This window comes from Pinus tabuliformis, chromosome 3_1 (assembly GCF_031772625.1).
Source record: "Pinus tabuliformis cultivar Carrire ecotype Pingquan chromosome 3_1, CPIR1, whole genome shotgun sequence".
NCBI lineage: Eukaryota > Viridiplantae > Streptophyta > Pinopsida > Pinales > Pinaceae > Pinus > Pinus tabuliformis.
In genome coordinates this window covers 505,378,368-505,396,869 of record NC_142301.1, presented here as the reverse complement: position 1 = coordinate 505,396,869, position 18,502 = coordinate 505,378,368, and the positions used below count along the sequence as shown (strand labels likewise).

Below are 18,502 nucleotides of genomic sequence, written 5' to 3'. Positions count from 1 at the left end.
TTCTTCAAAGGCACAGCTTGGTGTAGAAACAATAGAGAATAGTAGAGATAGAAAAGAACCTAAACTTGTTATTGAATGGGACGTTTAATACTGACCCTATGCACAAGGTCCAAATGATGGCAGGCCTAGTTGTAGAAAAAACTAGGCCTTCCCCTACAACTAGTAGCAAAAAAAATCTTCACTGGAACAGAACTTCTTTCCCTTCTAGGAAAACACTAGAGACGCAGTATGTAGTTCATCAAAACAAAATCAAATGCTAAATGCCAATTGATTTGCAGTTAATTGGCAAAGGGCAAAGGAATTTCAAGCCACCCACTACGGTTCCAATCCCCTCAAGGCATATACATAGTTTTTCCCTTAGTCGGCCAGCTCACTTGTAAAAGCAGGTCAGTTCACCGTACAAAAGTGGGGCTGCAGTTAATTCAAACCTGGTTGCATCAACAATCTGTGAATGAGGGGCTGTCGTAAATTCTTCTAATGTAACCTTTCCTAAAAAGTGTCAATCCTAATTATCTCCTTTTGCGTATGTAAATTCTTCATATGTAACATATTTCATAAAATTCCAATCCTAGCTCCCTCCTTGGTTACACAGGGAGAAGGAGCCTTCGTGATCTCAAGATTTGTGATCAATGATTGAAAGAATGATCTCACATTGGTAAACACGTCATCTATGGCTCTTCAAATGTTTTTTAGCACTTCAGATAGCCATGTTGGGCTCAAGAAGAACAAATCACAAGCTATTGAAAACACACACACACAAATTATTATGAACCCCACGGCCTGCATAGGGTGAAAAAGATTCTTTTTTATAAGATTCTATACTTGCTTGGCACAGCAAAACCAACATGAACTAGGAGCTTGGAGACGAGCAAACCCATAAAAGGAGAATCATCTAATGACACGTGAGATATTATAGTAGACTGAAATATTCTTATATTCTTGTCTACAAGCTGCACATTTGACTTGGAAAATATTATCATGAATGGAACTTTCAAGCATCACCTCAGCAGTAAAAGAAAAAAATAATTCCACACATCACTTCCTCAATCACCCATAGGTATTTAATTCTTCTTTGTAACTATACAAGAAAGATACTTCGGAATCTCCTCTTGCCATGTGTAAGTCAAGTCAAAAATATCAAAAACTCACAGGCATTGATGACCTGAAATGACCATGCTTTTGCCTGCAAATTTGAGTTAGTGGTGTATTAAAACCAAAATTTAAAAATCCTTTGAAACTCTGGGTAAAATATTCTCTAAAGTTAGCAACTTAGGTCAGAAAAATTACCAGAAAGAATCCTTCTTTTCTTGAGCTAATAACGCCTCAAAAGAGATTTCAGCATCTTCAGTCTCAGACTTTTCTAACAGCTGGCCTGTCTTGAGCTGGGACTGGAAGTGGCTGTGACCATGCTCCAGCATCTTCAGGTAGTATCGATGGAATAAGACATGGTCACATACATTAAATTGCATAGCCATAAGCTAACAACTAGAGGTAAACATTTAGTTATAATGAGAAAGGAATGTATCTCCTCGGGTATCACAATTATAGAGATTTCTATCTACCCCACAAACACACCCCCGTCAGACAGACATAAAGTTGTTTTTACAAATTCAGAGTAGGTTTACATCAATCTCACGGGGGAAGTTTGCTGGGTGGATTAGAAAGTTTGGCCTCACATCTCCATGATCAAACTGTAGAGTATATACCTTTTGATAGGCTGGAGAAAGCTTGAGCTGTTCTTGAAGCCGATTGTAAACTTCAGTGTCCTCCTCTAATCTCTTTTGTTCGGTCTCTAGCCTATATATCTGTATCACTTCATAATCATTGAGCAGAAGGAAAACTTACCAGAGTATTAGAGTAAACATTAAACAAACTTCAAAGAGCTCATGAAAATTTCAACATCGCATAACCTAAAAGCAATTCCAGACTCAAAATGATGACAGGGAGAATAGTATAACCAATAAGTGTAAAAGTACAGTGAAAGATGCAAACATTGCCAATTGCAAGAAGTGCACTATTACTAACCTGCCCACAAAGGCGATCAAATGATGATTTATCCGCCTTTACTAAAAGTGACTTTGTGATTGTAAACTTACGTTGAATGGTTTCAGACCTGTGTGTAAAAGCAAACGAGTACAACCAGAGAGTTAGTAGAAACCAAAACCTGTGATAAAAAGAATAGAGAAGAACAAAGAATAAAGACATACTTTTGCAGCAGTGCAGCTTTTGCTTCCACAAGGCAGTTGGTAAAGCGCCCAACCTACAGATAGAGAATAAAAGATTAATAATTTATAACAACTTACCCTTCTAATAAGAAAGAAAATGAAAGAAACATATGTAATACAAAACCCACACCAACTCATTTAAGAACCAAAAATTCCTTAATATTGTAACCCCAAACTTATTACGCATCCATGTTCTCACCGTGGCTTGAGAGGTCCACACTGGCTGCTTACAAATTTTCAATTACCACAATCTATTCGTTTACAATTTCACATATTATGCATAACTAGGACTGCTCAATATGAGTTCAAGATTTATAAGGAATACATCTAAGAACCATAAGCTTGATGCTAAACAAGCTTCCACGGAGAATGCTATCAGCTCTTACAGTACGTGAAGACTTGGTTCCTGCGCTATCTCTTATCCCCTTGGTCTAGCAAAGAAGCAAAAGCATTCACAGAAGACATCAAATAAATAGCTCAAATTATTAAGCAACAAACATAGCAATTATTTGTCTTGTGATAATCAATGATTATTTCATTCAAAACTTTTGATATCATGCCATACACTCCTGTGGGAATCCTGCCAACATGACCACAACTTGATAAAAATATACCTCTATCATCAGCCATGCTAGCTATTCCAATTTTTTTACACACAAAAAGGAAATTGTATTAAAATGTACAAGAAATACAAAAAATACACTGCCAACTTCCAAGGCTATAACTAAAGGGCTGGTTTATAAACTGAAAAACCAGCTCATAAATTCATTTATTCTTCTTTATTTTTCACCTTAAGTTGGTTTCTTTTTCTTCTGATAGTTTCTGAAATATCTTGTTATCATCTTCATCGAAATTTCAGTGACTGTGTGCTGGCCCTTCTTCAGTCAGGTTCTGAGACATTAGCACATTCTTCTACATTTCTTTTTGTTCTGCGGGGCTTCTCTTTGGGACAATTAAGTCTCACTACACTGTTGCTGCATTATTGTACATGCTCGGAGTCCTGTGCTGGATTAAGAAAGGCTTGGAGTATAGTTTGGTTGGATTCAGAACAAGCTCAGAGTCTTGTGATGGAATAATTTCCTATTTTTCCTCATGAAGATCTTCACCGATTGGATCTTCTTCTGAAAGACTGAATTCTTCTTCCTTCGTTTCCCTTGGCCATCCTGAAGTTTTCTTTTTTCCTCCAGCTCCATTTTTAAAATTTCTGAGTTGTTAGGCACAGGAGTGGCCAATTTCGTGACTAAGTTCTACTGGTTCTCATTATCATGGGTTTGATTCTGGTTGAAATTGCCTAGATTTATGGTCAATTCTGTGATAATATCCATCCCCACACAATTCCTGGCACGAGAAATGATACCATGGTATATAGGATCCCCTAGAAACTAAGAAGCAGACTATATGATTACCACTATGCAACATCCCATATTATGGGGAGCACCTTCCCATGAGCCACTCCAACACCAGAACAGCACTTCAAATAGAAGTGTCCAAGCAACACCCCTGCGAGCACACTTCGACAGATTGGAAGCACACTCTGGAGTTTCTTAGCAAGCTCCCTACCACTGCGGGGAGCAAGGCACTCTCTGGGACAGTCTCGAAGCAGGGAGTGTGGCATTCTCTGGGACATTTGTACCGCAGGGAGCGCTCTCCCCAAGTGTTCCCTAGTGTAATTTTTTAGCCTTTATAATAAAGCAACATTTCATTTATCATTATCGGGTATTTATTGCCAGGGGTCCGAAATGTAAATTATCAGTAATATTGGGGAAAATATTGGAAATTATTAGAAATTATTTGGAAACTTAAACAATACACTATACAAAAATAATCATGTTTTCCAATTTCTTAAACTTCTAAAGCAACATCAACATCAAAGAAAAACAGTGCTAAATTCATAAAATCATGGCCCCACAAGAAGAGAATCCACCACGGGAAATCCTTCAACCACAAGATCAACTATGGATTCAGGAGAAATCTTGTCCTCTTAAGGAAAAACCCATAATAAAGGCTATTCCAAAAGTCAAATTTCAATAACACTAGTCCAACAAAGACAAGATGAGGCCTAGTGTCCTAACCCTCCTCTTCCATGTGACTATATAGCCCCTTAATGGATTGACCTTAGTAGCCATGTGGTAGTCTTGAACAATCACAATTATGCCTTTAATAATGTAGAAGAAATAACTAAGAAAAAGTAGCTTCTAAATCAAAAGCATTCACCACATAGATAAACCCTTAACCAAATTGCTTCCAAAAGATATTTCCATTAAGCTCCAAGGAGAGGAGTGCTCTCACAATTCAACCATAAGTACAAATGAGGAAGCTCTCCTCTCTTTATAGAGTGAGAACTACTCCCTTTACAATAAAATGTCATTATTTGATTTAATTCTTTAGATCTAACCCTAAAAAGCTAAATCAAACTCGAAAAATTAAGTTAACTAACACAGCAAGAAAATAAAGTGGTCAAGCCACGTGTACAATGATTTGACGAGTAAAACCCTCAAAAAGAGGGGCCAATCCACCCAAGAAGAGAACAAATGATCCAAGATGCCAACCCCTAGCCTCTAAAGGCTCCTTGAATGGTGCAAGTGGTCAACACTTGCTTGAAGATGTCCCAAGAATCATCCATAATTGAGGTAGATGGTCCTTGATCAATCCTCAGACCCTGGCGAAGTAACTCCCAAGTCAAAAAGACTAACGTTCCTCCTTTTTAGTGCAACGACCTCATGAAGGCTCCAAATGAAGGCATATGGTCATGCCTTGGGTCAACGAACTCCATGAAGCATGAAGGATGCTGATATAAATCAAAACCTGGGCCATAAAACCCCCATCCAACCAAGTGACATCAAATATAATGCATTTTATCCTTATTCCAGCTTGCTTGTTCTTGAAGATGCCTTGCCTAAGCAACATCCACATCACCCAAACACACTAAGAGAGTGACACATCATTGAAAGAGTCTCAAATGCACGCCCTGTCATCATCCAAGTCATACCAAAGTACCCCAAATTGCTGCCATATGTGTTTTTGGTGCAAATGGACCCTCAAAATAAGGAGAAATCAACTCAACAAATGACAAATAGGACAGTATTCAAAGATCTTCCACATGGCATGCATAGGAGAGGTCCAAGCATCCATGGATCGCCCCAAAATTGCCTCGAGAGGTGTGACCCATGCCTTGATATACACAGGCCTTGGGAAATGTGAAAGTGCCCAAAACCATAATGCAGCTAGACTATAGAAGAAGGCAATGCCACACTACAAACTGCTCGGTTCGGCAAAATTGACTATATGTACCCCTACAAGGAGGGATAACAAGTCCTGCACTGTCTAATGGATTGATCAATCAGAGGCTTGGTGCCGGAGGAAAAAGAGAGGATGGGAACCACCCATCACTTCCCATTGGATGAGTGCCAAATATAGAGTATAGTGTCAAGGAGTGGGACCTTCTTGTCCGATTGGGGATCCCGAAGGATGCCATGTGGCAGTAAGGTTGGTGGGCCTGAAAACATTAAAAATAAATAAATAAAAAGAAGAGAAAAGAGGGGGGAGATTAAACAAAAAGAAAGGAGGGGGGAGAGAAAGATATAGGAAAAGCAAAGAAAAGGATAATAAGTGATGATGAGGCAAGTTAGGTGCCCAACGGGATGACCTGGCATCAAATCGTGGGAGGCATGTGGACTTAGATGCCACATCAGCAATCCAATCAACAAATTTGCTATAATATTCTTATGATTTTCCAAGTGCTATATTGTTTTGAAGCCCTAAAAACAGCATTTTCAAAAAAATTGCAAGGCTTGGGTGTACCTTTAACACATATGCCATGACGTTAAAATGAAAGTGCTCAGTGAGAGCTTTCCAACAAGCCATCTTGAGTGAAAAATGTAATTAGTGTACAAAAGTTACACTTGGATAAGTGTAGAAAAGCAGAGAAAGACCAATTAACTTCCATGAAGCATAAATTTCAGTTTGAAACTCAAAATGGAGCATAAGGTTAGTCAATGAAAAGCTAACGAATAGTAGAATCCATCAATCAACTCATAATTTTGCTTTGAGTAGCATAAATTCTCAGAAAACCCAAAGAAAACCACTACTACTGTTAAAGAGCAGTAAAATTATATACATAAGTTCCAGAATTGTAAAATGGTTTGTTTTCATCTATCAAGATTTAATTGTATGCACATTTTGCAGAATTAAGGGTATCAACAGAACAAAACAAGCTCAAGGCTACAAATCAGAGACATGGAAGAAGCACGAACAGCCTATAGTCATGAGATGGAAGTTTGGGTAATGAAGAGATTAAACCTAATGGACATTTAAGCAGAGTGGAACAAACTAAATTGGTAGAGACTATGAATCTGAGAGTAAAAGTGCAGGGCTATAGGGTTGACAATGAAAGAATAATAAAAGAGCAACGGGAGGCACAAATTTAGAGAAACACTCAGCTATTGCAAAGCCTAGACCAGTTGTAAAGACAAATAATGGGTCAGGCTCAAGACATGAGAAAGAAGGCAAACCTCATGCAAAGAGGAATGACTATAGAGGACCTATGCACTCAAGAATTGCTAACAGAACTCAAAGATATCATCACTCACCCACTCATTCATCCAAGGAGTTATAAGCATATGAAGAGTCCAGGAGTAGTCTAGAAATGTCTCCTGCTGGACATGAGAGAAGATATGAATTGGATAGTTTGCAAGGTGAGGTTAGTGTGGAGGTATTGCCATTGATGTCAAAGCAAAGGTTAAGCATGGCCTTGATGCCAAAAGCAGCCCCTGAAGTAAATCAAGATTTTGGTGGACATAATCAATATAAACACAAGAATGGATTACACCATCTCGTAGTGCTCGTAGAGACCTTTCCAATGGTAGGTGGCATGCCCTATAACTCCTCGAGGTTGAGGAGAAATTAATCTTTGAATATATTAATATATATACCCTGCCAGAAATCAAGTCAGCCCTGCTAGAAGACAGGTCAGCCCTAACCCTTGACCCCCCACTCGTTTGGTATAAATACTGCACATGTGGCTCATTCGAAATGGTGAATCAACTCAGTGGATGATAAACAAGGTCTGAAATAGTACACAGATCTGAGTCGAGGAGAGAAAGTGAAGACGAGCTAAGGAGCATGCAGTACATTATGTAAGCTGATGTGTAATCTAAGGTGCATTTGAAACATTGTGTAAGCCACTGTGTAATCTGTGTAATGTGAATGGGAATCTTCCACTTCATAGTGCGTAGCATAATTTCTTAATTTCTTTTGAGTGGACAAAGAAAGTGAACTGATGTGCGTTGGTGGATTAAGTTGCAGTGGAATGGCATAAGTGTAATGGCACTACAATGACATTGCGGGAAGAATCAAGGTGCTTCCAAACGAGTTCATTGTGTTGATTTTGCATTTAAAAATAATGCAGTCTTCGCATGTGAAGAGAATTTAGTGTTGAAGGTAGAGCTTTAGATTGTATACAGTATGAGCCAGGTCAACAATCCGTCTTCTGCCAAATCCTTTCTACACTGTTGTGATAATTTTACAACTATCTCATTTGAGTGTGTTGCAGGCCTTTAATTTTGAAATCGACGATCTCTATGAAGGAATCAATCTAATTGAAGATCTTTTCCTTCTTTTGTCACTTGGGCACCTGACATTCAAGTTCTCAATGGTGATGACAGTGAATGCAATATTTATGAAGTTAAGCTAGGCATCCTATATAGGCTACAAAATTCTCAAGAACTCAATACTAAATAGTGTTTGACAAAGCGGTGTTGAAGTCACATAGAATCCAGCGGCATCAGAAATAATAGTCGGCCAGAACCAACTAAAGAAGACTGGAAGATTGTGGAACTGAGCTGAGAAGTCTGTGGAGCAATTGAAGAGCAAGCTGAGAGTGTAGCATGGAGCCTAAAGCATAGAGGCTGAATCTAAAATTAAGTCCTGTGCATAAAACCACTGCTACTTGTGTGTGGAAACCTGCATGGAGCCTTGAGTAAAAATTAAGGAGCGGATCAAAGGAGCAGACCAAGTAGGTTGAGGGCATCTCTGTGACAATATAGGCCAGAATGAGCTGAGACCATCTGAACAAGAAGAAAAGTTCAAGTGTAGACCAGGTGGCTGTAATAAGAGTTGAGAGTGCAAATCTGAAGATCACATGGTGAAGTGACTATCAATTGAGATAGAAGGAATTATTGAAGACCAGAAGATTAAGGACAGTTCACAATACAACTTGGAACTGAGTTGGTGCTCAGCTAGGGGATTGGAGTCTCATATGGGTTGGTGCCCACGAATTCACTGAGTTGGTGCTCAGCTAAGAGATTGGTGTCTCCAGTGGGTTGGTGCCCACAAATTCACGTTATTGGTGCTCAGCTAGGAGATTGGTGTCTCCTCTGGGTTGGTGCCCGCGAATTCACTGATTCGGTGCTCAATTGGGGAATTGGTGTCTCCTCTGGGTTGGTGCCCGCGAATTCACTGATTCGGTGCTCAATTGGGGAATTGGTGTCTCCTGTAGGTTGAAAACTTGAATCCTACAAAAATTTCAATTGACGCTGATAAACTTGATTGTACTTTTTATATAGTAAGAAAAGACTTTCTTTCAATTATAAATCTTCGGTGTTCATGCATGGTTAATGTTGTTAACTGTTAACGGTTAAAAATCGACTAAGTGACGAAACACTGACTCACCCGCCCCCCTCCTCTCAATATTTCCAACAATTGGTATCAGAACGGGTTCCTTCAGTCATAGCCTGACAGCTGGAAGGAAGATCCCAGAAGAGCAGATGGCAAGATCAAGAAAACAATCCTCCAAGCATTCAAAGGAAGTCCCTTCCAATGCTATGTTGTCAAAAACTTGTAAAATATTGAGGAAAGTTTGTGTTTCCCAGCTCCTTCGTCTGACCTGACAGCTGGAAGGATGATCCCAGAAGAGCAGATGGCAAGATCAAGAAAACAATCCTCCAAGCATTCAAAGGAAGTCCCTTCCAATGCTATGTTGTCAAAAACTTATAAAATATTGAAGAAAGTTTGTGTTTCCCAGCTCCTTCGTCTGATGGAACGAAGTATGATTTGTGGAAAGTCAAAATGAGGCACTACTTGATGAGTCTTGGTTGTGATACTGGAAGCACAACTACAGAGGAGTCAAAAGAATACAATACAAAAGCGATGAAAGCAATCTTGAGTAGTCTATCAGATTCTGTAAAAGTCAAGGTGGGTCAATGTTCTTCAGCCAAAAGTCTTTGGGAAAATCTACAAAAGCTTTATGTAGAAACAGTCCTGGTGTCTACTGAGCCAAAACCAGAGTATATGGTACAAAGAAATGATCAAGAATCAAAGGAGATAGATGAAGGAAAATTTGAAAACACCAAAAACATGGAAAACTATGAAGATGAAGAAGGATCTGAAGAAGAGGCTAAAGTAGACCTTAAAGCAGAGCTTGTGGCTGCTCTAAAAGAAATAAATAGCTTGAGAAAAGAAAATAAAGAACTTAAGAATTAGATGTAAGATGTTGAAGAGAAGAATCATGAACTTGATGGTACAAAGGAAGAAGTTGTCCTCCTAAGACTCCAATTAGAAGAAGCAGAAAGAAGAGAAGGTATTTTGACAAGTCATCTCAAAGAAAGATCTGAGGACTTGAACAAACTTGAAGCAGAATTTGGTCAACTAGAGAGAGAACTTGAAGAATAAATTGTTTCCTTGAAGACCCAACTTGAAGAAGCAAGAAGAGTCAAAGAAGCAATGAAAATCCAAATGTTGAAAAAAAAAAAGATTGCATGAAGTCTGAGAAAGAAGTTGTCTTAATTGTTGGAAATTATAACTAGGTTCGGTCTTCTTAATGACCTTTTGTAAAAATGACATTGTATATTTTGTATAAAGAAAGAAAAAGAATTTTATTTTATTCAAAGCATGGGTTTCATGCTCAAGTCTAGGTCAAAAGCATGTTCTTCATGCTTATAGGTCTTTCTAGGTCTTTCTCGGACAAAGAAGAATTTGTGTCATGTATTATGTATTATAGTCCCATTCGAACTCTTTGTAACAAAAGAAAATATTTATTTTGAGTCAAAAAAAGCCATTTATTCCTCCAAGACCAAGTTGGCCCAGTCAAGATGAAGTCGGCCTAAAGGAGGGCTATTTGACCCCTCAAGAAGGCTATAAATAGAAGGAGCTCGACTCATTTGAAGCACCATCACATCACAAGTTCGAGCTGCAATAGCGAAGGAGAAAAAGACTTGGAAGGACAAAGAAAAGAAGAAGACGTCAAAGTATCTTGGGGTAATCCCTCTCTATGTCCACACGAGTGAAGCTGCTAGAGTTAGTGTGTAACTGCCAGTTGCAAGAGGCCAAAATTCTGAAGAGTGCCAAAATTCTAGGGCAAAGCTGCAGAAGGTCGAAGTTTTGAAGTTGTCTTGAAGAGATCTTGTTGGTGGGCTGACTTGGTGTTTGGGAGGATTCTGGGTTTTGGTCTTTGGGTCTTGGAAGTCGCATTGTAAGAAGATTCTATAAGAAGAAAAGCTTTCTTTCTGGGTTTTCCACCTGGAGGGGTTTTGCCCTGGCTTGGAGCCTATATCTTGTGTACTTTGTCTCGTTGTGATCTTCATTATTTGGTAATTGCTTGATGAACAAGATATAATAAATAAAGAAGCCAACAAATATCACAAGTAATTATCAAGTTAACAAAAATCATTTATAATCTTCAAGTCTCTTGATTTTCCAACATGCTATCACATCCTAGTTGGCACTATGGTTAGGGTTATATAGAGAGTTTCAAGTTTCATGGGAATCTCGTTATATCTATCAAGGGTTACATATTACAGATCATCTCCAAGCTAGCAAAAGAAGTGATGGATGGAAGTTTATTTTCCACTTTGTCTAGGACTTTCAAGAACGAGAATGTACGGGTTATTGACAGTGGTGCTTCCAGACATATGACAGGTGAATGTTGGACATTGGATAAACCAATGCTCCCCATGTGTTTCGTGACATGGACTAACCGCCTCTCGTGGATCCTTATCTCTGGCGATGCGATCGTTGACTAACACCTGCAGGTTTTGTTCTAACAGCAATCATGATTCCCAACAAGTGGTATCAGAGCGTAGGTCACAAGTTCGATACACACCTGGCTAGCGTTGGGGGGGGAGATTGTTGGACATTGGATAAACCAACGCTCCCCGTGTGTTTCATGACATGGACTAACCGCCTCTCGTGGATCCTTATCTCTGGTAATGCGATCATTGACTAACACTTGCGGGTTTTGGTCTAACGGCATTCGTGATTCCCAACACTTAATGCAGTCAACTCCAGACTTTGTCAAAAGGAACGTCCTCTCATTTGATCAAACTTGGAGACAAGAAGAGTTATCCAGTGAAAGGGATTGTATCTACTTCATTGGAGCTCAGGTCTAGTGGAAGTATTCACCTCAGCAATATTTTATATGTTCCAAGTTTGCAGAAAAACTTACTTTCTATTTTTTGTCTAGAGAATAAGGGTGATAGAATTGCTTTTGTTTTGGGGTAAGATTTTGGTTTGGGGTAAGGACTCTAGTATTAATCATGCTAGGGTAATTGGGATTCATGAGGGAACATTATATAGATTTTGTACACCTCTATCTCAAGCCCTAGTTCACTTAGATGTGAGCCCTTCCAAACTATGGCATAGAAGGTATGGACAACTTCATTATAGGATTTTGCCATCTCTAAATCAAATGGTGAATGGCATCCCCAAATTAAAGGAAGAACATGAAGGGACTTGCAAGGGTTGTGCTCTAGGCAAGAACGTAAAACCATTTGTAAAAAGTGATACTGGATCTAAGGAATTTTTAGATATCATACACTTGGATGTATGTGGTCCTATGGCAGTAAAATCTCTTAGTGGGCATCAATATTATGTGACCTTCATTGATGATTTCTCAAGGAAAACGTGGTTATATCTCCTCAAGAACAAAGATGAGGTATTCGAGAAGTTTCAAGAATTTAAGAATGAAGTGGAGAATCTGACAGAAAGAAGATCAAGACTCTGAGGTCTAACAATGGTGGAGAATATACCTCCAAAGAACTTATAGTGTTTTGTAAGGAAGCAGGGATTAAGAGGGAGCTAATAGTTCCTTATAATCTTAAACAGAATGGCGTGGCTGAAAGGAAGAACAGAACAATTGAAGAATGTGTCAGAGCCATGCTTCATGATCAAGATCTCCCTCAATTCTTATGGGGAGAAGCATGCGTAACAGTTGTCTACTTGCAAAACCGAAGTCCTCACAAGATTCTCAACAACATGACACCGAAAGAAGCATTTACAGGAAAGAAGCCGAGTGTGGATCATCTTTGAATATTTGGATGTCTTGTTTATATGCATATTCTAAAGGACAAAAGGAAGTTGGATCCTACCAGTTTGAAGGGCATCTTTTTTGGTCACAATGCTTCATCTAAAGCATACAGAATCTACATTAAAGAGGATCGTCGTATTGAAGTAAGTCGGGATGTCATCTTTGATGAAAATGTGGCTTACAAGAAATCAAAAGATGTTCTAGTTGATTATGATGAAAAAGACGTGCCCATTTTTGAGGATATCTCTAGGGACAACAATGGTCAAGACTATGCATCAAATCAAGATGATGTTGAAGGACCTAGTGAACCTGTTCAACAAGTTGTTGTTCCTGAAATCCATAAGAGACCTGCTTGGTTGAGGACAACTCTACAAGAAGCAAAAGGGCATACAACAAAAGGAACGGTTAGAGAAAGTAAAAGATCTAAGAGGTATTTTGGATATGCAACATATATGACGAAGCTCATTGAACTTGAACCTTCCTCCTATGAAGATGCAACTAAACATCAAGGGACAGAGAATGCGATGCAAGAAGAATACCAATCAATTATGTAGAATGATGTCTAGGAAATTGTTCCTAGACCAAGTGACAAATCGATAGTCACTTCAAAATGGATATATAAAATAAAGCAGGTTGCAAACAAGAGCATTGATAAATACAAGGCAAGGTTTGAGGCAGGGGGCTTCTCACAGAAAGAAACTATTGATTACGAAGAAACTTTTGCTCCTATAGCTAGATATACAACAATCAGATCTCTTATTTCTTTGGCTGCTACAATGGGATGGAACATGCATCAAATGAATGTTAAGACAACTTTTCTGAATGGGACTATTGATGAAGAGGTTTACATTGAGCAGCCTCAAGGATTTGAAATAAATCAGAGGGAGACTCATGTCTGCAGACTGAAGAAAGCTCTATATGGCTTAAAGCAAGCACCTAGAGCTTGGTATGCAAGAATGGATGCATATCTATTGAGACTTGGTGCCAACAGCTCTGCAGATCTTAATCTCTACATCAGGGTGGTCCAAGATGAACCAGCCATCATACTATTGTATGTAGATAATCTACTTGTTACAGGTGTTGAACATTGAATTCAAGTATGCAAGAAGAAGCAACCGAGTTTGATATGAAGGATCTGGGGATTATGCATTATTACTTGGGACTAGAAGTTTGGCAGAAGCCAGGAGAAATATATCTTGGTCAAAGGAAAATTTGTGATCAAGATACTACAAAAATTTGGCATGATGAACAGCAAGCCTATGATAACTCCTATGATTACCAATTTGAAGAAGTTGACGGGCTCAGATTCTAGTTCGGTGTATCCTACTTGCTACAGACAGTTGATTGGGTCCATAATGTATCTGGTAAATACTAGACCTGACATTTGTTTTGCAATAAATGTCCTCAGTCAGTTTCAGATGGAGCCAAAACATGATCATTGGATTGCAGCGAAACATATCCTAAGATATTTGCAACGAACCATTAATGAGATTCAGCTCATGGGATATACAGATTCTGGTTGGGGTGGCAGTGAGACAGATGGAAGAAGCACAACAGGTGGATGCTTCAGCTTAGGATCTTCCATGGTCTCATGGATGAGCAGAAAGCAAGATACAATTGCTTTAAGTAGTGGTGAAGTTGAGTGTGTTGCTGCAAGTGAAGCTTGTCGAGACGTTGTTTAGCTCAGGAAATTATTATCAAATTTATTTGAAGGACTGCTTAGCCCTACATGCATACATTGTGACAATGAAAGCTGCATAAGATTGACAGAAGACCCGATGTTTCATGCTAGGACGAAGCATATAAATAATAAGTACCACTACATCAGAAGCCTAGTACAAGATGGGGTCGTGGAGTTGCATTATTTACCTACAAATGAACAGGTAGCAGATATTCTGACTAAAGCATTACCAAACAAGAAGCTTGAGTATTTGAGAGACAAGCTTGGTTTGGTAGACATCTCTTCCCTAATTGAGAGGGAGTGATGTTGGATAGTTCTTATCTTTATGTGTCATGCACTAGACCAGGACTAACAATCGTAAGTCTTAGTGAAGGCCATAAGGAAAGAATGGAGTCTGGAGGATTGGATAAGCATATGAGATTGGAACTTCTTATGGATTAAAGAATCTAGGAAAGAAGTTGTATACCGATGCTCTTTGAGGATGAGGTAGGGCATCCAAGATAAGAGTAGTCGAAGAGGACTGATATTCTTTGAGGATTCAAGATTGGAAATCCAAGATAAGAATAGTCCTAAAAGGACATACCCGGTGAACATCTGGATGGGGTATGTGCCTTAGAGGTAGTGTGGCAGCTCATGTAAAGCCTCCCAGCATAATGCTCTCGAATGAAGTTGAGCTTGTCTAGTTAAGGCCTTCAATGACAATGTTGGTTATGATATAGATGCTTGACAGATGGCTTATCAATCTGACTCTTCTTATGAGAATGCTTCAAGATTGAGATTCCTTGTACTTCATGATGGGATTATGAATACCTCCCTAGTTAAGAGGGAGTGTTGGAAATTGTAACTAGGTTCGGTCTTCATAATGACCTTTTGTAAACATGACATTGTATATTTTGTATAAAGAAAGAAAAAGAATTTTATTTTATTCAAAGCATGGGTTTCATGCTCAAGTCTAGGTCAAAATCATGTTCTTTGTGCTTATAGGTCTTTCTAGGTCTTTCTAGGACAAAGAAGAATTTGTGTCATGTATTATAGTCCCATTTGGACTCTTTGTAACAAAAGAAAATATTTATTTTGAGTCAAGAAAAGCCATTTATTCCTCCAAGACTAAGTCGGCACCGAGAGTATACCTCTATCCAAGATCATCATTCTAAGTCTGCCATGCGTATGAAATCTTATCACTGTATTGCAAATACTGTGCTTGAAGATTACAGTGATACCATACCATATGACTTCCTTTCACTCATCCGAGGATAATCTGGAATGCTCCTTCAATCTATAAGTATGACGAGAGGGTGACAAGCCTTGGTCCTGCTACTCCTTATACCCATCCGAGGAGGCAGCTTGAACCCTGAAACATGTCTTACCTCAATGCGGATTTGACTGCAACTATTGACTGTGGCTCCTTGACCTTGACTACGGCATCTTCATTCCTTGACTGCGGCTCCTTAACCCACTGATCTGTGGCTCCTTAACCCTACTGCGGCTCTTCTCCTATGCGAAATTTCAGAGGCAATTACGAGTTTTGTCTTATCCTTTTGTGGATACCCCAACAGGGTATTTATAGTGGTTGTGCACATATAACCTGAGCCGACATTACCTTATGAACCGACGTGTCTATTGCTTCCAGCCGACATGACATAATTATATATTTAATTCATTTATTTGAGCTGACATGATCATCTCCTTATTGCTTTGCTTACAGACTTCGGAAGGCTTGTTTTGAGGCATTGATCTTGGTCTTGGAGGGCTATTACACAACTTGGAAGACTTGTACATATTTACATGAACTCATAAAGAGTTTCTATACACATGACATGACTCTTTGACATTTACATAAATCCTAAAGACATCAAGAAGAAGTCTTTTATCTAGAGACACTTCTTGCTCATGAAACCCGTGTAGCAAGATTACAAAAATAAATTATTTCCTTTTATTACATCAAATACAAAGATCATGTCATTATGAAGACCGAACCTAGTTACACTTTCTTCAACAACAAGAAGATGTTCTTGAACTCATATTAGGAAGAATGAGACAGAAATTTCATATAGTTGATGAGGTATGTAGGCTTTATCAAGGAGGAAGTGAAAATTTAGAGGTTCTTAAGTGAACTAACATCTTTTTATAAAGACAACATTCAATTTGATGAGCCTAGAACTTTGGTTGAAAGTTGAAACAATTAGAAAGGCCAAGTACTTGCATGAGTAGAACAAAAGCTAAGAAACTTTCCAGAAATCTTAGAGAGATAAGAAAAAAGCAAAAGTGATATCAGAGAAAGAAGGGTTTCAAACCTTCTTCTAAAAGAAATAGTCCTGACAGATATTAGCAAAATCAGCATAATCAAGATGAATCCAAACAGAAAAACTTCTTGGAAAAAGAAGAAAGACCACCAATTAAATTTTAGGATGTAAGTGAGATTACGTATATAAGGATTGCCCTCACATTGATGACAAAATGAGGACCCTACAAAACATTCCAGAAGCTACAATAGTGGAAGACATGGGTAGAGATATTTCAAGAATATATGCAACCTTAAAGGATCCACAGGTGGAACATCAATCCCGGATGATTGAGGTGGAAGGTATGATTACAAATTAGTTTGTTGCTATTTTGATTGATTCAAGAGTAAGCCATAGTTACATTTATCCTAAATTAGTGGATTGATTTCATTTAATGAAAAGCAAGCTTACTAAATCATGGTTGGTTCAGCTAGCCACTAGAACCAAAAGAAAGATTAATGAAATTGTCAAGAGTTCTTCCATAAATTTGAATATAGTGAACGCAAATGTTGAGTTGAATATCATACCAATGGGATTTTATGATATCCTCGTTAGAATGGATTGGTTGGACAAGAACCGTGTCATCTTAGATTGCCATGACAAGAAATTTACATGTCTTGATGAAGAAGGAAACCGGAGTTTTGTGCAAGAAATTCCAAGACCCATTTCTATAAGAGAAATTTCAACCTTGCAGTGGAACAGATATTTCAGGAAGGGATGTCAACTACATGCAACCCATGTAGAAGAGCCAAAGAAGACCAAAGAGTCAAGTCTTGACGATTTTCCAGTGTTGCAGGAGTTTACGGATGTATTTGAAAAAATACCATGTTTAACATCAAAGAGGGATATGTTGAAAATGTAACTAGTGTCGGTCTTCATAATGTAACTCAAATGTATTGTTGTAACCCTAGAGGCAACCTCTGGCTGAGAAGAGGTCAGTGCCTAGGACATCCATATAAAAAGATAATGAATGTTATTTGTTGTCCCATTGTGATAGTTCAGAGGTATACTTCACAAGTAATGTTACAAGAATCTTACAGGAATCTTCTTGGGATGAAGATACCTTTCAAGGTGGCCTCACTGACAATGAAAATGATTTAAAGTTGTAGCAGGGTGATGGAAAGAAATGATAGAAGGTTATTTGAAAAAATACCATGTTTAACATCAAAGAGAGATATGTTGAAAATGTAACTAGTATCGGTCTTCATAATGTAATTCAATTGTTGTAACCCTAGAGACAACCTCTGGCTGAGAAGAGGCCAATGCCTAGGACATCCATATAAAAAGATAATGAATGCTATTTGTTGTCCCATTGTGATAGTTCAAAAGCATACTTCACAAGTAATGTTACAGGAATCTTCTTGGGATGAAAATACCTTTCAAGTTGGCCTCACTAACAATGAAAATGATTTAAAGTTGTAGCAGGGTGATGGAAAGAAATGATAGAAGGTTTAGAACAGAAGGTTGTTACTAAAGAATCTCTTACCTTAAACCTAGCAGAATATATGAAAGACAAAAAAATGAACTAATAGAAAAGAGGAGCACCTTTTAAGGTTATTTAATTTAAAGATTACAGGTATTGTAAGTTTAGTAAATTTGTGTTATATAAAACAACCAGCAGCTTCATTACTCTTTTCAAAAGAAAAAAGAACAGTACATGACTTACAATGAACAGGAACATATATCAAACTCAAAGAACTGCTTGGAATCACCCTGAAAATATTATTTAATCTCCAAGAAAGGGTAAAAACATTACACATAAAATTTTCCCTTCTGAAGTCAAAATTCCAGAACCCCAAATGGTTCTCCAAAGTCTTTTTTGCAGTACATTACAAAGGTGACAATTATGAAAACTATTAACTGTCACAAACTTCTAAAACTACCTTACAAACTACTTTAAGCTCTATTCAGTCCTTCTGAGGACTTGAACTTTTTTGGAAATAACAACAAAATTATGAGTCAAAATTACAAAATACAATTTCTTGAATATTTCATGAAATAAAACAAGTCGCCA

The 18,502-nt window shown here is 38.3% G+C and overlaps 1 protein-coding gene across 1 annotated transcript in view; it reads right to left on the bottom strand.

Annotated features, from left to right (window-relative positions):
• Window positions 1-893: 893 nt before the first annotated feature.
• Window positions 894-18,502, bottom strand: part of LOC149188021 (uncharacterized) — a 47,026-nt gene continuing 29,417 nt past the window's right edge. The window contains exons 2-6 of the mRNA XM_089411543.1: window positions 2,208-2,260; window positions 2,026-2,113; window positions 1,707-1,805; window positions 1,288-1,418; window positions 894-1,183 (exon numbers count right to left, since the gene is read on the bottom strand). Of these exons, the coding sequence (XP_089267669.1) occupies window positions 1,138-1,183; window positions 1,288-1,418; window positions 1,707-1,805; window positions 2,026-2,113; window positions 2,208-2,260 (417 nt within the window). The 3' untranslated portion in view covers window positions 894-1,137. The remainder of the gene's footprint in view (window positions 1,184-1,287; window positions 1,419-1,706; window positions 1,806-2,025; window positions 2,114-2,207; window positions 2,261-18,502) is intronic.